At 42.5% G+C, this 21,409-nt stretch overlaps 1 protein-coding gene across 1 annotated transcript in view; it reads left to right on the top strand.

Annotated features, from left to right (window-relative positions):
- osr1 (odd-skipped related transcription factor 1) overlaps positions 1-21,409 on the top strand; it is a 62,034-nt gene that overhangs the window by 26,143 nt on the left and 14,482 nt on the right. Inside the window, exon 2 of the mRNA XM_058614471.1 lies at positions 18,664-19,353. Coding sequence (XP_058470454.1) covers positions 18,689-19,353 — 665 coding nt within the window. The 5' untranslated portion in view covers positions 18,664-18,688. The remainder of the gene's footprint in view (positions 1-18,663; positions 19,354-21,409) is intronic.

The following is a 21,409-nucleotide window of genomic DNA, read 5'->3' as shown; positions in this document are numbered from 1 at the left end:
ACTTTGCGGCATTTAAAATCGCAACATACAACTCTAGTGTACTCCCCATGACAATACAATTTTGTCCATGATAACGATGGTATCATGATACAGTGATTCTGAGATACTCTGTTCATCACAAGACAATGTATCTATGATATATCATGATGTGTAACAGAAGAGGAAAAAATATTCCTGAGAAGTTGAAAAGTATTTGTTCACAGTATTTGTATTTATTCAATACATCTGTCTTGCAAAGTGCAGTGCCACAAAGCAGAACATTAATGCAGTGAATTGAGTGACACCACTTTTAGCCAATCATTTTTAACCAATCTCTTTTTTTTTAACTGAAAGTCTTACACCATTGGACGATATGCAGCGTTGCGTTCAGGTGCAACTCCAAAAAGGAGGACAAGGCATTTTAATTTCCGGACTGTCCGGCCTTAATCCGGACGTATGGCCACCCTACCATGAGGCAAGATCCAGCCTGAGGTTGGTTGGCCTACCAGAGAAGACAGAGGGGGGAGATACTTGTGGCTTTCTTTAGAAGTGGATACCAGAGTCACTTGGCACCACAACACTAACGTCTGCTGTTTTTCTGGAGAGAGCCCATCACTCCGGTCCGAACCAAAATCCCAAAAGCAGTCATAATGAGGTTCCTGAATGACAGAGATAAGGTGGCCGTACTGAGAGTAGCCAGAGCTAAAAAGCAACTTCTCTACAAGGATAAATATGTTCACATCTACCAAGACCTGACGCATATAGAGCACAAAAAACAGAAAAGTTTTGACACGTCCAGACAGAGGCTTCGTAGCTTGGGGATTCGACATGGCATGCTGATTCCTGCTAATTGGGAATTGGGACAGGTTGACTTTGTATGACACTCATTCACAAGACTATTCCTCATAATATCACCAATGTAATTGCAAATAAAGCAGGTAGATACTTCATAGTTCAAGGGATGTCAGAGACTTAATTTGGTCAATATTTATGCGCCTAATAATGATGACCCCACATTTTTCAACAATCTGTTCTACATGCTATCATCCCTTGATGTCTACCAACGGTCAATACATAATAGCAGGTGACTTCAATTGTAAACTGGATCCCCATAAAGACAGATCGTCGCATATAGACAAGACTCATAACAGGAGTAGGAATATTAGTCACCAATTCATCAAATCATTAAATCTAAGAGATGTGTGGTGAGATAGAAACCCTGATGTGTCATTTTATTCATGTCTCTCTAGTCGCATAAATTTTACTCCCAAATTGATTATTTTCTTATTTCTACTAGTCTGATGTCTAAGATCAGCGATTGCACTTATGACAGTAAACTGGTCTCAGACCACGGCCCACATAGCTTGAAATATGTGGATCCAGGGCTGAAAAAGCAACAGTGGCTACGGGACCCAGACCTTATCTCTTTTCTTGAAAATCAAATTGATTTATATTTTACAATGAATGTGTCTGAAACGTCTGCTAGCACCAGGTGGGAAGCTTTTAAAGCTTTTATTAAAGGACAGATCATTCATTTTACAAGTTCCAAATTAAAAAAAACTAAACAAAAATTGGCAATTAAAGGCATGAAATTTGGGAAGGCCTCTGGTCCGGACAGCCTGCCCATCGAGTTTTATAAGAAGTTTGAATCTTAATTAAAGGCACCTTTTTGTCTTTTTGGGAAGGGATTCTGCCTCCCTCTTTAAGGGGTGCTTTGATCACACTTCTCCCTAAACCTGGAAAGACCAATGATAAATGTTAAAATCTTAGGCCAATAATTCTTCTAAATTCAGATTTATAAATATTTTGTAAAATTCTAGCAAAAAAATTGAGAGTTTATTACCTGGAATAATATATAAACATCAAAATTGATTTATTTTGGGACATCGGGTTTCATAATGTAAGAAGGGTCTTAAATATTCTACATAACCAGAGAGAGGTACCAGATACAGCCCTCCTGTCATAAGACGCAGAGAAGGCGTTTGACAAGTTGGAATGGGCATTCTTGTTTGAAATTCTCGATAGGTTTGGGCTCGGTAATAGTTTTTGTAACTGGGTGAAACTTTTATATAGAGAGCCATATTCGGAAATAGTTACTAATAATAATCTATCTAAACCAATTCAACTGAACAGGGGGTGTAGACAAGGTTGCACATTATTGCCTTTGTTATTTACGATTGCAATTGTGCATTTTGCAATTGCAATAAGACAACAGTCACTGATCTCAGGCATATGTATAGGTCAAGTCGAACATCATCTGGCTGATGATGTAATTATTTTTCTAAAAGAAATTGGATAAATCCATTCCAGCACTTATGGACCTTATTAAAAGATTCGGCAATATATCCGGATACAAATTTAAGACCTCCAAATCCTTTATTTTTGCAATTTGAATGAAAGGAATAACCCACCAACTTGTGTAAGTCAATAGCTTTACATACTTAGGTATTCAAATCACTCACTAAATAGAAGACATTGTTCAAGCCAATGACAATCCTGTTTTTGCATCTACTTGTGAATCACTTGAAAGATGGTTCCACTTGGCAGCCCGTGGCCAAGTGGAAAGGGAACTTGACTTGTAACCGGAAGGTCGCCGGTTCAAATCCCCACCCGGCCAAAAAGGGCTGGGGTACCCCTGAGCAAGGTACCCAAGTCCCAATGCTCCCCGGGCGCTACTCAGTGTGGCAGCCCACTGCTCCTAATTCTAGGATGGGTCAAAATGCAGAGGAATACTTTCCCTAAGGGGATTAATAAAATTAAACTTTTTTTTTTTAACACTTCCAAGATGAGTGTTCTGCCTAAATTATTGTACCTTTTCCAAAATATTCCTTTGCCGCCTCCTCCAAATCTCTTTCCTAGATTCAAGAAACTTTTTTGTAATTGTATTTGGAAATATAGACGCCACAGACTTTAGCAGCTAATGTGTTACCTTCTAAAGTGGGGGAGGGTCTGGACAACAAGACTAGGTCGAAAAAACGTACAACGTAAGGTTGTTGCTCTGAGTCAGGTATCCACAGAGCAGTTATTTTGTTTTGGAAGGCTCTGACTGCCTTCAGCATGTCACTTGGAAGCTTGTCTCTCATATTGAAGGCCACATAGACCGGAAGCTCCAATTAACGCTGCGTTTGTGTGTGTGTATCTGCGTCATTACCTCGTTTATGAAACCCTAAAGTTTCAGAACAACTGTTCAGCCACTGCTGAGAAAATAGTGTTGTATTGTTTTCCTGGGCTCTGCGAAGCGGATCGGCACTTCTGTAGTTTGATGTTGTCATCAGAAATCCTCACCACTCCTCTCACCACCGTAGCGCCTCCCGGTGCGGGCACTAGTCCAGGCACATCCGGTTGCGTACATTCAACCGCAGAAGAAGAAGAACTACTCTCGTTGTAGCTGCTGAGATGCAGAGCATCCACCGTGCCAGAGGGGGAGCTGTGTATCTGAGAGCTGGCCTATTACGTCACTTCCAGGTACCTGGCCAATCACAGGACAGTAGGAAAGCTCACGTTGGCTGGCCATTCACAACACAGTCCACGTTCTGGGGGTGTGGTTTTGGTCTGAAATGCAGCTGACGGCTGACTCCAGTGAGGAGATATTTTGATCGGCTCGTTTGCAGCGATAAGGAGGATTTTAACCATGAAAACAAGTTAATATATGTAAGTAGACCTCCATAACTAACATATATGTGTGATACAAGCATTCTAGCAGAGCTAACGTCGCCTGCCTGCAAACATGCGCTGTGGTCAAGTGTTGTAAACAAAGCCACATGGCCTGCGGGCTGCATTGCCAGGTTTGACAATGCCCCCTTTTTATTAATTTCAACAGTTACAGTCACAGGGTAAAAAAAACCACGACATTTATTGCAATCGTCTGTCCCTTTCTTATTATAATGTCTAAGTGTCCTGTGGTGGCGTCCTCTTCTGTCCTCCTGTAATCAGTCAATTTTTCCCAATTTTCACCAAATTGTGTTTGCTGTAGTCTTAATCTGTGCGTGAGTCTCTCGATAACAAATATTTCCTCGACAGTGCACACCCACTGCTCCCTAGTCGGTGGTTCCATTCTATACCACAGTCTGGTGATTAATTTTTTGCTTGCCGATAAAAGTGCTTTAACTAAATATTTGTCTTCCTTTAGTACTAGGTCATGTGTCCAATATCCCAAATACATAATTTTACAAGTTTTGGGTATCTGGTATCCCATATATTTTTAAAGATTCTGCCATATTTATTCCCAGTACCCGTTTAATTTTTGGCAAGACCAGAATATGTGTATGTGATCTACATTTACCTGCCCACACATACTCCAGCACGGCTGCTGTGTGGAAGCCATTTCCTTCCTAATTTTGGGGGTTTTAAAAAATCTGGCAAAGTTTTTCCAATTGAATTCCTTCCAGACCCTGGAGCTGGTGGCCGTAAACTGCGATTTACACATGGTATACCATTCTTCTTCTGATATTTGCTCTCCCAACTCTTTTTCCCATTTTTCTTTAATATACAAAGAAGAAGACTCCCTGCACAGCATCAGACTCTTGTATAAAGCTGAGATTACTCTGCACTTTTTCCCCTCGTAGGCCTTCTGAAATACCAAAACAATTCCATTGTCACTGTCGGTTCGTATTTCCTTATTAAAATAATCCTTTTTTTGTAAGTAACGGTATCTTTCATTTTCATCTAATCAAAATTTGTCCCTTAACTTCTGAAAACTCTGAAGCTTACCTAGTTCCGTCAATTTGTATATTGTTGTGATTCCCTTGTACGCCCATTGTTTGAAGCCTTTGTCAGTTGTCCCCGGTATAAACCTGGGATCAAAAGCAAACCAACTCAGGATCTTTGTCTCCTTCTCCAGTTTATATCTCTCGACTACCGTATTCCATATTTCTACCGTAGTTTTAGTTATCATATCCAGTCGGTTATCTATTTTTTTCAATAATCCTTTGTTTGCTATTAGATTTCGCATCTCTGTCTCTGTCATATCCAGTTCTATGTTTTTCAAAGAAATATTCCTTTAGGCTTGGTAGAGCAAGACCTCCTTTATCTTTGGGAAGCTGTAGGGTTTTGTACCGGATCCTAGGCTTCTTCCCTTTCCATATAAACCTTGCTATCCACTTGTCCCATTCCATGAATTGTTTTTGTGGGCTTGTCACCGGCAGAGACTGCAACAGGTACAGGAGCCTTGGTAGAATATTTGTCTTAATTGCCTCTATCCTTGAACTAAGGTCCAAGCAAGTAATCGACCATCTTTCCAGGTCACTCCTGATATCTTGGTTAATTTTCTTGTAGTTTGCGTCATATAGTTTGTCTATTCTATTTGTAATGTTTACTCCCAGGTATTTAATTGATTTACTTTTCCATTTGAGCTTGTAAGTGTCTTTTATCTCTTGTGGTGGGGAGTAATTTATGGCCAAGATCTGTGTCTTTGAGACATTAATTTTGTATCTTGAGTATTCTCCATAACTGTTTAAGAGTCTCATTAGTTTAGGAAAGCTTCTGTTTGGGATTTTCAAAAAGAGCAGTATGTCATCTGCAAATAATCCTATTTTATGTTCCTCCCCTCCTAACTTCACACCTGTGACTTCTTCCTCCTGTCTAATCATTTGAGCTAACGGCTCGATGAATAATGCGAAGAGACTTGGGAGAGGCCACATCCCTGTCTAGTTCCCCTTTCTAAACTGAATTGTTTCGTCAAACTACCATTTATTTTGATCCTTGCCTTGGGCTCCTGGTATATTGATCTAATACAGTTAACTGATTGTTCATTGAAACCAAATTTTCTCAGTATTATATAAGAAATTCCAATTTACCCCTATCAGCTACCCCTATCCAGCATTCCATTACTCTATGCATATCACCCTTATTCATAAGGAAAAAGTGGATCCTGGAGTACATACAATGGAGGGCCAAGTAGAGGGTGTAATCACGGTCATGTGGGTGAAGTTCTCTCACCCACGTGACCCACATGATCTTCCAAACTCATTCTGAGTTTGGAAGCGGATCTTTTTTTCTTGCAGAATCTCTTTAATCTCGGTGTATGATTTGCGCTTCTTCATCACTTCGGTTGGATAATCATGGTCAAAAAATATTCGTCTCCCATCCACTTCGATTTTCCATGCTTTAGCCAGGATGTTTTCTTTCATCCCGTATTTCAGAAAGTCAACCACTATAGACCTTGGGGATGCTCCAGGTGGGGGTCTCCTACCGAAGCTCCTGTGCGCCCATTGAATGTGCAACTCGGTTCCCGCCGCCAATTCCAGCTTGCGCCGAAGTAGTGCGTCCACCAGCTCTGGCACGGACTTGCTTTCCTTCTCAGCCACGTTGTAAATCCTCAGGCTGCAGCATCTTCCGTGTCCTTCTACTTCAGTCAACTTCTCCTGTAGTTTTTCCTGTTGTTGTAATAAAGTGATGATCGCCTCCTTCGCCTCTGTGCTCCACTCCTCCAAGTCCGCCACTCGTCCCTCTGCCTCTGTGATATCCTTCCACTGCCGAACTTCCTCGGCATTTCGCTCAATTTTCTTGTTAATTTCTTCTTTAAACCCGGCAAATCTAGCCTTACCTCGTCTTTTCATATCCAAACTTTGTGAGATTCTCTTCCATTTCTCTTTTGAGGCTCGCTCTCCACCTCGTGTTCAACCTGGGCATCGTTGTTCGCCTCGGACCTCTCTGTCCTCATCCCCCGGGCATTACTTTTAAAGAAAAAATCGCGTTTTCAAATATTTCTTGGTTTTGGGGGGGGGATTTATCTACTCGACTCAGGAGCTCCGCTCTATGCTGCCATCTTGTTACGCATCCAACCTGGAAGCCCCGACAATGCCTCCTTTAGGAAGCACCATTAAGGCTTAATAACTTCCTTTCACCTTCATTATTTGGGTTAAGGGAGAAGTATAATTCAGATGTCTGCGTTTTTGTAGTTGAGTGTTGTATGTTTATGAAGCACATTTGAAAAAATGTATTGGCCACATAGGAAGCTACCACGCTAGCCACCAATTATAGCTTGTTGAGCCGCATGTGGCTCGCGAGCCGCGCAATGAGTAACTCTAAACTATACGCATGAAATGCAAACAAAAACACTGCCCTGTATTCTACTTACAGATATAAAACTACACGTAACATTGAGATAAGTATGTGAAATTACCTGTTCAGCAGAAAACACGCAACATCAGTTGTAAACGTCTGTCCCAGTGACTCCACTTGGTAACAGCGATGTTTACTCTTGTTATCTCCTGGCATCTGCCACAAACATGTTTTTCGGCGCCGTATTTCCTTTTCTTTGGTGGCGTGGATTCAGGGGCTCGTGGTCTTTCTTCAGCAACACAATAAAATTACATGGTGTATTTAACACCTCTCAGCACATTCTCCTTCCACTACAACGTTCTTCCTTGGTAACGTGACATAATTTCTTCTTCGTGGCTCAAGTTGGCTTTCCCAGCGCAACATTACCTGTGTTTGTCCATGTAGGCTCCTGTAGAAACATGGCATGTGGTGATTATGGAGGACTTTGAGGTAGCGGCCCATGCTTTTTTATTATAAATTGCTTTTTCTAAGGTCACAAAAATCATATAATAATTATTATAGAGCGATTATACAACACAGGTGTCCTTTTTATGGACAGTAAATTCGATTTTGGCTAATATAGCCCCAGAAATATTACAAACTGTAACTTTAAGGGACTTCTAAAACGTTTGAAAAAACTTCATGGCAGTATCTTAGTCAGGATGTGTAGAAACTAGACTTGCGAAAACAGGTTTGATACATCAGAATTTCACGTAAAAGAAGCAGTGGTATCCTACAAATACATAAAAAAAAACTTTTTGTTGAGCTCATTGCTTACCACTGCTCGACTGAAATCATCATATTTGCAATTTGCATTTGAAAAAAAAGTTCACTCTGCAGTGTAAAATCTCCTTCATGTTTCCTGGAGGAAGTTTGATGTGGGCCGACACACATTTTTGTGCCGGCCCGGGGCTGTCATAATTTAATCAAAAAAGTATATTATAAATAATTTTTAACGACCGCAACGGTATTTGAGACATGAAACATGGCCCATTGGTTAATTTTCTTGAAGGACATTAGTCTAGTCCAATGAAAGCTCTCAGCCCTCCCCTCCCTCCTCGACCTGCCCCTCCCCTCCCCAGGTTATCAAATTTTGCTATTTGAGTTCAGCCAGAATTGGAGAGAAGTGATTGTCTGGAGCAAAAATTACAGATCTGTTTGCCGCCACAAGTTCCACCTCAGCAGGGGGCACAGGGCCGTTAGTGCCATCGAATAATCGAAACTATGCAGAAGCAGTCCCATGAGTGCAAAGGGGGAGGAGGAGTGTCACACAGCGTTATGGTGCAAGTCGACAGATAGAAGAGGTGTGTGTGTGAGAGCGAATGCATTAATAGCCTTTGTTTTCAAATAATGCTATAAGTAGACTTGTTGTCCAATTTACAGTGTTATTTTAGCTTGCCATAAAGTTATAGTTTGCAGGTGTTACAGCTTACAGTTATTTTTATAACATAATATTGTGAAATATTGCTTTGCTGAAACGGATGATTAATCATTGGTAGGTAACCAGTAGGGCTGCTATTATTCGATTACTTGATTGTTAATCGATGACTAGATTAATCATCACATATTTTGATAATCAATTAGTTGATTTTAGAGGGTTTTTTTTTTTTACAATTAATACAAGCTTACTGCTTGCTTTTCTGATTTTCTGGTTTCAAAATCATTAAAAACCTGAGAAGACATTTGAGAACATCATGATTTTCAGGTTAAAAACTGATCAACATTATTCAACATTTTAACTACGTTTTATGGACAAAAGAATACTCGAGATTCGAGAATCCAGAAAGTAATTGACAGAAAAGAGTTTCTTTGACAATTACTTCAAGATGGGAATTGTGCCACTGTGGCCATTTCTCCCAGGATGAAAGTCTCTGTAAGTAGTGAAAGAGCGTATCAATTTTTTAACATGTCTAATCTCTTCCATGTACGCTTTATTTTAGTTTAACAACACAATGTGCGCATATATCCTCTGGTATGTCATGTGCCTCTGCATCGTATGAATAATCATGGTGGGCTGCCATGGCCAAAAATGCCGGGTCCATTTTTTGGTCCAAGTCCAGCTCTAGATCTGAGTTCAGTCCATTGACCAATCACGAGTGAAAACTGTAAGATTTGTGAAATTACTGATTAATATTCTTATAGAATGACATTTATGTTATAGCAGTTTATGGCCAGTAGGATAAATACATGAACCACTGATTTTATCAAATACAGTTCTGATGTGGTAAATCATGGTTTATTTATATTTTCCAGTTATCCATGTGAAGATAAGAAAATGCGCCTTGCAAAAATAATAATAATAATCCCTGTCAGATCATCTGTGGTGAGTCCATGGCTCTGTGCTGTGTGATGATTGATTTTGGATATGATCACCAGATAATTAATCAATAATCTCATGCAGGTACTTGTCCTGTCAAAAAATCTGTAGTATCAGAGCTTTGTCGTCTAAAACATCATTGTGACACAAACACCAGAGATGACATGAATATTACGATTATATATATATTATTATGAGTATTTTATATAGTAATTGCTCTTGTCACTTACAAATGCAGCTGTTTCTAATCATCAAAACAACATTTTTCCCCCGACTGCATGCTGTTGGCTCACGGCTGCCAGATGTGTGTCAATGGCATGTGCACTCTCTGTTTGCTGGCAGTGATGCCCATAGCAGCACAAGAAGCAGAGTGGGATATTTGTGCCCCTCCAATTCACGCTGAGCATCATAAAAGTGCTCCAAAAATGACAGTAACATGCCCAAAGTGTCGGGGGTTACGCACGCAGCGTCGTCAGGTCTGCCTCTCTCCATCAAGCAGGCAGCCAAATTTACACTTCACCACACGGTGTCATGAACTACGGCTGAGCAGAACATGGGACTCAAAGGCAGGACTCAGAACACGAATCAGTCAGTAACAGAGTTTAATACTAGGCAGAGGTTCGGTACACGGGAGGTCAAAGAGATCAGGCAGAGGTACAAAAACGTCAGGCAAAAAGGCAAGGTCAAAAAAGGCAGGCAAGGTTCAAAAACACGAGAAGACGAGACTATGACTGTGAAAAAGAGTGCTGGAACGTGAGCTATAAACTACAACGAACTGGCGATGAGACAAGACACAGAGGGGAATATAAGCAGTGCTTGATTAGGGAGTGATAGGATGCAGGTGTAGTAGACACAATCAGGGATCAGGTGCACGCCAACAAGGAAGGGGGCGGGGTAGACAGGAACCTGAAACAGAGACAAGGGTGAGTGATTTCCAAAATAAAACAGGAAGACAAGACATGGAACATGAAGGGAGAAACAAAACAAGATAATTAACAGAGGTGACAGATCATGACACACGGGAACGGCAATGATTCACAACAAACACCATATCATTTACAACCTGCAAGAAATGTATTTTATGAGTGGTAAAAAGGAAGCCCGAGGACCGGCCCTACCCAACCCATTTCCATATTTTGAGAACTCTAATGCAGGTAAATAAAACAAAGGTAGAAACATCAAAAAGATCATGAACAATGTGTAAAACACTGAGAGTGACAGCTGACTGAACGGATTGAGCAGCAGGATTGACATATCCTAAAGAATAGGTCACCGTGGTAACGCCATGGCTTTCGTGCAACCAACTAGAGGCTAATTTCAGCCAGTGAAGCCAATTCCTTTATTTTTGCCATAGACTGAAAACAAAACAAGATGAACATTTCAGCTTTTACTTCCAGATATTTATATCTGGATCTGATACACAACATAAAAGATATCACCTTTTATTTGAACCCACCCATTTTTCAGGTGATCAAAAGTATTGTAACATGTGACTGACAGGTGTGTTGTGTTGCCCAGGTGTGTCCTATTACATTGTTAATTCAAACAATAAATAGCACTGAATGTCTACGCTCAGTTTCAGATTGGGTAGGATATGTTTTGCATGTGCAGACTGTGGAACCGACATGAAAACCAGAGAGAGTGTCAATTGTGAATTTGAGAGAAAATGGGAAATCAATCAGAGCCGTTGCTCAAACATTGGCCATAGCCAGTACAACCATTTTGAATGTCCTGAAAAAGAAAGAAACCACTGGTGTACTAAACAACAGATGTCAAACAGGTAGACCAAGGAAATCATCAGCAGTTGATGACAGAAACATTATGACAGCTGTAAAGAAAGAGCCTAAAACAACTGTTAGTGACATCAGCAGAGGGCAGGAGTGACGGTATCACATTCTACTGTTTACAAAAGACTTCATGAACAAATGTACAGAGGCTACACAAGAAGATGCAAACCTCTCATTAACAAGAAGAATAGGAAGGCCAGGCTTGAATTTGCCAAAAAGTACAACAACAATTCTGGGACAGAGTTTTATGGATGGTGAGACCAGTGGCGTGCACAGACATTTTGGGGGGCAGATGCTCAGTGTAAAAATAAGGGCACTTGGAACACTTGGCACTTGGTGTGGAATGTGGAACTATTGGCTGCCTTATTATAGCAGTGAGAGTTTATAAAACAAACAAACAATGTAATTACATATTTATTTATGTCAACATGTTAAGAACTAAAGGTGTACAAAGTATCATGAGTGAGTGAAGAGTGAGCATTGCCACTCTAAACTTTAGAGAGTGGCAATGCTCATTCTCTAGTGAGCAAGAGTGAGCATAGTTAAGCCTATGTGTTAATTATGTAGCCTAATGTAAACCTACTGATAGATTCAATGACAAACTCTACCGACATTACTTATGTGGTGGTCATCACGTCATATCAGTGATTAGCTAGCGTCTAGCTTGTTAAGCAAGTGCGGAGTTGGCTAATTTATGCTCAGCTGTGGTGGCGCTGTATGAGAGAGGCTACTTCACAACAGAGACAAACAAATGCAAGTTATAGCTTGGCAACTGAGGCTTAGGGGGCAAACAATACACTCGACTCGTTTCATGTGTTACCTGGCTGCTGGAACAGGGCCGGGAGCAGGTGTGTGCAGGCTACAGATGTGCACTGCTGCTGCAACGCGCCTCTGTTTGTGCCTGCTCTGCACGTTCACGTTGACAAAGGAAGAGAGGTGGGTGCGGCGGAGAAGGAAGGGAATTTATAGATGATCATGTTAGCATGGGCCACATACACTGTTTAAAATAACAACACACTTTCAAAAGGGCACTTGCTTGGTCCAGAGGGCTACGGCACCACCTAGTGTCTACCTGTGCATGCCATCCAAAGTGATGGAAAGGCTAAAGTTTGAAGAAGAAATGATCTGCTAATGATCCCAAACATACAAGCTCAACTGTGAAACACGGTGACGTTAATGGCATGGCTTGAGCTTGTATGGCTTCTTCTGGGAAGGGTTAAAAAATCTACATTGATGATGTAACACATGATGGCAGCAGCAAAATGAACTCAGAAGTCTACAGAAACATTTTGTCTGCCAATTTAAAGAACAGTGCAACCAAATTGATTGGGAGATCCTTCATCATGCAGCAAGATAACGACCCCAAACACACAAAGGAGTTCATCAGGGGCAAGAATGGAAGCTTTAAGACTAGCCAAGTTAATGTCCACACTTAAATCCTATAGAGCACACTTTTACCTGCTAAGAGGAGACTGAAGGGAGTAAACCCCCAAAACAAACAACTTAAAGAGGCTGCAGTGAAAGCCTGGAGGAGCATCACAGCAGAAGAATGCAAAAGTTTGGTGATGTCAGTGGGTCACAGGCTTGATCAGAATACTTTATTAATCCCTGGGTGGAAATTGTTTTTGTTCCAGATGCTCCGTGCAAAGTGAAATAGAAATACAGCAGTGGAAAGAAGGCATAAGATATAGATATAAATAAAACAGTAAAATAGGCAATAAGGCGTAGGTATGTAGGTAGACGAACTGGAGGGGATCCAGATGCGGCCTGACCATAGGCCTGAGCTGCTCCAGGACGAGTCTCTCCAGGGTCTTCATGATATATGACGTCAGTGCCACCGGTCCGTAGTCCGAGAAAACAGTGGGCTCTGGCGTCTTAGGCACTGGAACGAGGCAGGATGTCTTCCATATCACAGAAACTCTCTGGAGGCTCAGGCTCATGTTGAAGACACAATGAAGCACTCCACAGAGCTGTCCAGCGCAGGCTCTGAGGACCCGTGGACTGACACCATCAGGGCCTACAGCCTTACCAGCAGGGAGTTTGCTCAGCTGTCTCCTAACATGAAGCGGTGAAAACAGAGCAGATTGAGGGAGGAGTTGGAGTCCAAAGTTAGAGCCAGAGGAGGTTTGAGAAGTGGGGGATGGGTGTGAGGGGCTCATAAAGTTGGATGAGGTGCTATCAGGAGGAGAAGGGGAGGTCACAATTGGTTGTGGCTGGAGACCATCAACAGGAGAGCCAGCGGCGGCCGGGGCTGAGGTGTCCAACCTATTGAAGAACAGATTTAACTCATTAGCCCAAGCCACACTGCCATCAGCTCCACTGCTAGTTGGTCTGAAATCAGTGATGGTCCTCATACCACTCCAGACCTCCCTTGTGTTATTCTGGTGAAGTTTTCTCCAACTTCCTTCTGTAGCCATCCCTAGCCTCTTTGATTTTGTTATTGAGGTCCCTCTGAATGTCCCTCAGCTCCTCTGCACCCACTTCTTCTGATTGAGTATGGCTTTAATGTCTTTTGTTACCCAAGGCATGTTATTTGGATAACAATGCACAGTCCTTGCTGGGACGATGCTGTTCACACAGAAATTAATGTAGTCTGTAATGCACTCAGTAAGCCCATCAGTATCCTCTCCATGTGGCTCACAGAGTACATTCCAGTCAGTCACCTCGAAACAGCCCTGCAGTGCCTCATAGCAGTCATCTGACCATGTCCTCACTGTATTTGTGGTCGCAGGCAGCCACTTCACCAGAGGCACATAGCAGGGGGTGAGAAGCACCAAGTTGTGATCTGATCTTCCCAGCGGGGGAAGGGACGAGGAGGTGTATGCGTCCTTTATATTAGCATACAGCGGGTCCAGGGTCTTCTCCTCTGGTTTTACAGGTCACATACTGGGTGAATTTCGGGAATGTTTTTTTAATGGAGACGTGGTTGAAGTCACCCGAGATTATAATGAGAGCACTCGGGTTGCGCAGTCAGTATGTCCAGCTATTGGAGAGGGGATGACGTAACATGCCGACGTCGGGTTAGCGGTCGGGGGAATATACGCAGCCACTACTGATCCAGAGAGAGCTGGATGGAGCCACGAGGAATGTAAAAGTGTATTTGTATGTAAAAGCCGCTCACGGTTACCACCGCTCGGAACAACAGTGCCGGGAGAAGCTTAAGAAGCTAAAGAGCGATTATAAGGCAATAAAGGACCATAACGAGAGGAGCGGGTCGAACCGCAAAACTTGGAGGTGGTTCGACCAAATGGACGGAATTTACGGGCACCGGCCGGCCAACCGAGGGAGAGAGGGTGGCTTCGACACGGCCACGTCTTTGTTGGAGGCGATGGTGGAGGATGGTAAGTGTTTTTTTAAAAAGCTACGTTTAACTACTGCTGAGAACAAACTCGCGTAAAGAAAGATATTTTAAAAGTAACGCGTGCAGCCGCAGTGAGACGCACATTTAGCCGACAAGCTAGCTAGTCGGCTACCTGTGTCTGTATACATGGGAACGTAACTAGCTAGCTAGTTAGCAATGTCTGCTAGCTACATTCGCTTATGAAATGACAACAAAACCTCGTGTAAAATACATATTTCATTCATTTCAGTTCAAGAGTACATCTCATGAATTAAACTTGTTCTAATATTGTGTAATATGTTGTTTGTACGTGTTGCCATAAAGTGTTGTGCATGTAATTATAGCGTATGTGTGCACTTTCTTTGTTCAAGAATCCCATTCCACATGCGAGGAGGGTCCCGTCTCCATCAGTGAAGATTCCACAGCAGAGCCATCGGCTGCTTCCTCTCCGCTACTGGCGTCGCCTCAAACGCACAGTAGAACATGGCTACATGTTCACACCGGTAAGAAATAATAAACATATTTAACACTACATTGCTGTTACCTGCACATGTATTCCTTTTTAATCCACTGTGTTGATAACCCAATATCTACTTGTCTACATTGCTATCTAGGAAGGAGAAAAAGGAACAGCACACACCAGGACAACCTCGTTAGCATCCTAGCTGAGATGCAGGCGGATGACGACCTGCAGCAGTAACGGAACCGGGCCCAGCGAGACTGGCATACTCAGATGTTGCTGGACGAGTCCCGTATGGCAAGGGAGCAAGAAGCTGCCATAAGCACTAAAAAAGCTGCATTCAACCAAGCATTCCTTGCAGTGCTAGGGCAGCTTGTCCAGGCAGTAGGTCGCAGAAACCCTTGACTTGTTTCTGCGACCCTTCTGTCCTAGGACAGAAGGGAGTAAGACCGAGCAGCAAGTACAACATCGTCTCCACCATGCCCTGTACAGTTTGCACTTGCTATTTCGCACTTTTTTTGCTGTGTTGCACTATTTTGATATTTTCTGGTTAATAAACAACAATGTGTGTTATGTGTTTGCATCAAGACTATTCATTTTTCACCCACACTGGTAGGAAGAGTCAGCGGTGTAATGGTAATATGCATCAGTGGTGTGGTGCTGAACCAATTGATTATTTATCGACAAGAATCTTGATATTCATTAATCGTTAACCCGATCTAAGCTTTTGTCTTGACCAAAGAAGAGTTTGAAACTTGTCAGCATGTTTACAATCAGTTCCTGCTCTGTATTCTGTAATCTCTCTTTTTTCATTGTCATTGTTCTTTATAAACATTTATAATTGTAATTGTAATTATAATCGTATATATGACCCAGGACACAGTAGCTGTAAGGCATATGCAAAACGTGTCGCTGTGCAAGTCAGCTGCACCTCGATCTCCGTGTGGGACATGTTTTTCTTAAAGTTACTGTATGACATTAAACACTTGCATTCCCAGCGATAACAGTGTTTAGCATGGCCAAAATTAAGTATCAAACAGAGACATTTAAGCATACAGTACAAACTTTTATTTAAAATGTAGAAGGGAAAACAGTGTCATGTCAGTGATTATAACAAAAACAGTTTGGTAGTTCACAACAAGTGACGCATCAAACCCTCACGTACATCTCTGCCATCCTCTGCACCCTGTGCCACTTCCACGACAGGCTCAACGACTGTTGCTGCTGTGAGTGCATCCCATTCGCTGTTATAGGTCTCCCCATGACTTTCAGTATTCACCCCACCAATGTTCCTGGTGTGAGCTAGGAAGTGTCTCAAAACCCTGGCATCATGACAGCTCCCTGGCAGTCCAGAAAACACATTCCAGAAAAGCCCCTTTCCTTCAACAACTCCTTGAAGAATGATGGAGTGCCAGCCTTTACGGTTGAAGTAGTCACAGTGATAGTCCTGCAGTGCTATGATCGGTATGTGGGATCCATCAATTGCACCCACACAGTGTGGGAGCCCCCACCTGTTCTCACTGTAAGCAGCCATTTCCTGGAACTTCTCCTTATCAGGAAACCGTATTTGCTCTGGCACCAACAACGTCTCTGCTGCAGTACAGAAGTCCTCCACACACCGACACACAGTTGAGACGCTGACTCCAAAAAGATGCCCGATAGTACGGTACTCTGAGCCAGTAGCCAGCTTACACAGTGCTATAGCAACTCTCTTCTCTGGGGGCACACCACCGCGGAAAGCCGTGTCCCACCATTCGGCGGCACGGTTTACCGCCCAGACCGACGGTTTGGGGCGAACCCTTTAAGACGACAAAATCGTCTGAAACACAAATACTTCATTTAATACTAGAATACGATAAATACAGATCGCTTGCAGGCATTACAATGACGTACGCTTGTATAGCAACCATTAGCTTACCCTCATTCATCGTCTCTTTACGTCTCGTACTATGTCGTCTTTGGCTTCATACTGTTCTATGGCTATCGAAACTTTTCTGTGACTCGTTTGACAGTTTTTTGCCTCGCCGCCTTTAGCCTTTTCTGACGCTCTTCTCTTCTGTACCTGAACAACAGCCTCAGACCGAGCAGCAAGTACAACATCGTCTCCACCATGCCCTCCATTTGTTGTTTGTGTGTGTGTCGCATACAAAGACGTCACAGCAGTTTCGTGCAGTCGCATTATAGCCATGTTTTGATGGCTCCGCCAACGGCGCGTAGGTACTTTTTTTGGAGTGGAAATGCTCCTAAACTGTGCCGTGGCGTGGCGAGGCGAGGTGAGGCGAGTAGAGCTGGTGGAAATGTGCCATTCGTGCAGTCCCTGTCAGCCTGGACAGTGTGGAAACCCTCGGTGGACACATTGTGATGTCAACAGTGACATCACGTTGTCTTCATCCTGTTCACTTGCCTTCCTCCACTGCTACTGTATTTCACTGGGAAACTTGCATTCTCCATATAAGGCTCGTCTGGGCTAATGTTAGATGCTAAACTGAAGTCACTTGCTTTAGCGCCTCGACAACAACATGCAAGACTTAATGCCCTTTTCCACCATGGTCCCAGCTCACCTGGCCTCACCTCAGCACGGCATGGTTTAGGTTGGTTTTCCACTATAAAAAAGTACCTACTCAATGTGGGCGGAGTCATCACTGCACGGCTGTATGAAACTGCAGTGACTTTGTTTTACATGTGACACACAACCGAATGTCTAGTGACTTGTAAAACAGTTATAACTAAATCATTAGAATCAGTTAATTAAATAATATTTGTTCAGTACTTCCTCCATGACCAGAGCACAGACTCCATCTGACACAGTTACTGGACTGAAATACAGCAGCAGGGTTTGTGATGCCATTTGCGATCAGCAGTGCTGGCGCTAAATACACCAGACTCCCATGTTAAATATTGAGATTTTAGACATTTCCCTGGTAATTGTTGGAGATTAACCGACATTTTTAGGATTGTTAGGTATTTTTACCTGATCTACAGTTCTACATTGTTCGGCTTGATTCTTGTGTGGCGACGTGCATAGTACCTACTCAGCGCGTTTGGAACCTCGCCAGAGCAGGTACTAAAAAAATTACCTGGTACAATGCTAATGGTGTAAACACACCATTAGGGACAATGTTGCGTCGGCGGGAAAAACGAGGAAATGTGATTAAGTTCTGCTCTGCATTAGCACGGTTACTGCTGAACATATCTTGAAAACATATACGTACTATTACGCCCCTAGTAAGTTACTTACGTACTTTCCAAAAGCACATGGAAAGGTCGCCAGTCCACTGTCGTGCCAACATACAGGCAAATAAACATTCACTCTCACATTCACACTGATGGACAATTTAGAGTGTCCAAGTAACCTGTACATGTTTTTGGACAATGGGAGGAAACTGCAGAACCCTGAGAAAACCCATGCACACATGGGGAGAACTTTGAAAACTCTATGCAGAAAGTCCCTTGTTCCAACCAGGTTGCGACCCCCTGTCTTTTTTCTGCAAGCTGACAGTGCTAGATACACAAATTTAGAAATTGCACTAAAAAAACAAAAACATTTAAATTCATTCTTGCTTAAGCACTTTTTTCTTCCATGAGATGGGAATATGAAGATGAATTATAGATTCACATGTTGTGACCTCACTGGCTGTCTTTAAATACTTTTTCTAGTATAAGCATTACACATAACACATTCCTTGTGATTAGTCAAGTTGTATATTTTCATCTGCATCATGCCTTTTGTCTATTCCAGAAGACCTGCTGGATTTTGTGTAGCCATGGGCAGCAAGACTCTGCCAGCGCCAGTTCCTCTCCACCCATCTCTCCAGCTGGCCAACTACTCCCTCCTCCAGAGTTCCATGGGCCTCCAGCTGCCAACAGATCATTTCCACAGCATCTACAGCTTTAGTGCCCTACACTCCATCCATCTTCACCAGTGGACCCTTGGCTGTCCATCTCTAGCTCTGCCCCCATGCACAATTTCCAAACTGCCTGCCCAGTTTTCCTCCATGGCCTCCATCCCCATATTCCCTCACCTTTGGCAGTCCAAGCAGGGTACATCAGGACTGCTGCAGGACTCAAAGTCCAAGCCCCGCTTTGATTTTGCCAACCTGGCAGCAGCAGCTACCCAGGATGATCAGTTAAAGGCAGAAGACCTGAGTGTGACAGGTGCTGCTACTGCAGCCTCACCTCACCACACAGCCTCAGTTGGTCTAGGCTGCCTCGTGGATGTGACCAAACTCTCCACACCAGAACGCAAGTCAAGTCAGGGCCGACTGCCCTCCAAAACCAAGAAAGAGTTTGTCTGTAAGTTTTGTGGCCGTCATTTCACCAAGTCCTACAATCTTTTGATCCACGAGAGAACACATACGGATGAGAGGCCGTATACATGTGATATCTGTCATAAGGCCTTCAGACGACAGGACCACCTCCGGGACCACAGGTGAGGACCAGGCCTTTCTTTATCCCCTTTCTACCCCCAACCTCTTCTCTCTCTCCAATTTCACCCCAAGAAGTCAAGGCAGATGCTGCACATCCTTGAGTCTGGTTCTGCCAGAGATTTATTCGTGTTAAAAGGGAGTTTTTTTCTCTCCACTGATTTCACTGATTGCTCAAGTCAAGTAAAATACACAATATAATATTAGTAAATGGTTTTTAGTTACTGTATATAACACATTTCTAGTCTTGAAGACCATTCACAGTACAGTTTTGCCATTCATCTATTCACACCCATTTATCTGCTGCAATTAGGCTTTAATGGCACTTTTCCATTATACAGTACAGTTCTAGGACTACTTGGCTATACTCTAGTAGTACTCTACTCCTACTTAGTTTGGTGTCAGTAACGTCATTTTTCCATTGCTATAGTACCTCCTCAAGATGAGCGGGGTCATCATAGCACGATTCCATAAAACTGCCATGACATCGTTTTATTTATGACAGATTTTTTTGGTGTACTGAATCATTAGAATAAGTTAATTAAAAAGATTAGTTTAGTTCTTCCTGCATGACCAGAGTGCAGCAGACTCTGTCTGACACAGTCACTGAACTAATGGCGGAACTAGTTGTGATTTGACAGCTTTTGGCAGTGTTGTCACCAAATACACCAGACTCCTCTGTTAAATATTGAGATTTTCAAAATCTCCTTACTAAATGTTGGAGATTAACGCATGTTTCGGGAATTTTAAGGTCATTACTCCAGTGACACACTCTGCCAATCAGTGGCTGGCAGTCTGTTGACATCACATTTTAGTATTGGCTCAGCTCATTTGGAACCTCGCCAGAGACCTCACGGAAAAGCAAAGAACCAGGAAGAGTAGAGTCGAGTTGAGCTGAGCCATGCTTGGATAAGGAGGATTTAGTGCCAATTAGAAGTAATTCTGTTTTATTGCTGTTTAATTAAAGGAAGTTTAAGGTGAACCAGGACTTTATTTCAAGAAGACAGTTGGTGAGGGAGCAAGGTGGTAGAGTGGAGTTCTATACCATGGGAAAAATACTTTAAATAAGTTGTCAGTTTTATTTAAATTTTTTTAGCTGAAAAACTATGGGGGTTATTTCCTATCTTAATTCAAGAGCATATTATATTGATTTGAGAGCATGATTTATTGATATCACGTTATTGATATTGTCTCTCAAAACTCTGCTCTCGCACTCAAATTTGCTCTACTCGTGCTCAAACTGTGTGCTCAAACTTGGTTATATTGCTGCTCTCGCAGATTTCCTGCGTTCAAGCTAAAGCACTTTTTCTCGCGTTCATAAACTTGTGCTCGTGGATCTCTGCTCTCTGATTTTTTGTGAATCAATGATGTCAACCAATAGAAGGCCGGCTAGTTTTGATCGATCAGATTATCCCTGCTTCTTTGCGGGTGCGTTCGCTGTACTTCAAGTAGCATCGCATATGGGCGGGCACTCTTTCAACCGGGTGTATCCACTCAGGCCGCCGTCTTGGTTTCACGAAGAAATGGAAAAAGGGTTAGACAAAATTCAATTCATGTTGGACCATAAACTAACCTCCCTAGCAGTCTCTGTGGAAACTCATATCAGCGAAGACCACGCACTGGGACAGCACGTTAAAGAGATTGAGGATGAGCAGGTTAACCACACACAAAGCCTCGACTTCCTCCATAAAAACTTTGAGGACCATGTAGCAACCAATAACATAATAACGGCCAATAACGTAATAATTTAAATGTAATGAAAGCAAAAACGTAATAAATTGCCAATAATGTCATAAAGTTGTTGAGCCAATAACGTAATAACTTTTTACCAATAACGTAATAACTTATTACATTATTGGCTTGCATTAAAAAAATCCTTTGATAATGTAATAACTGAGCCAATAATGTAATAACTGAGGTATCACTTTATTTTATTTTCAATTTCTGGAGAGAAAGTGTCACACTTAGGCTTAATATCGCATCTTGCAACAGATGCTTAAATATCCGACCTTATAGATACCCCTCCACCCTCAAACTCCCCTCCACAGGCCTAAAGGAGCA

The sequence above is a fragment of the Solea solea genome, chromosome 18, assembly GCF_958295425.1.
Source record: "Solea solea chromosome 18, fSolSol10.1, whole genome shotgun sequence".
Classification (NCBI taxonomy): domain Eukaryota; kingdom Metazoa; phylum Chordata; class Actinopteri; order Pleuronectiformes; family Soleidae; genus Solea; species Solea solea.
Note: the sequence above shows the minus strand (reverse complement) of the source record. Positions and strands in the feature narration are given on the sequence as shown.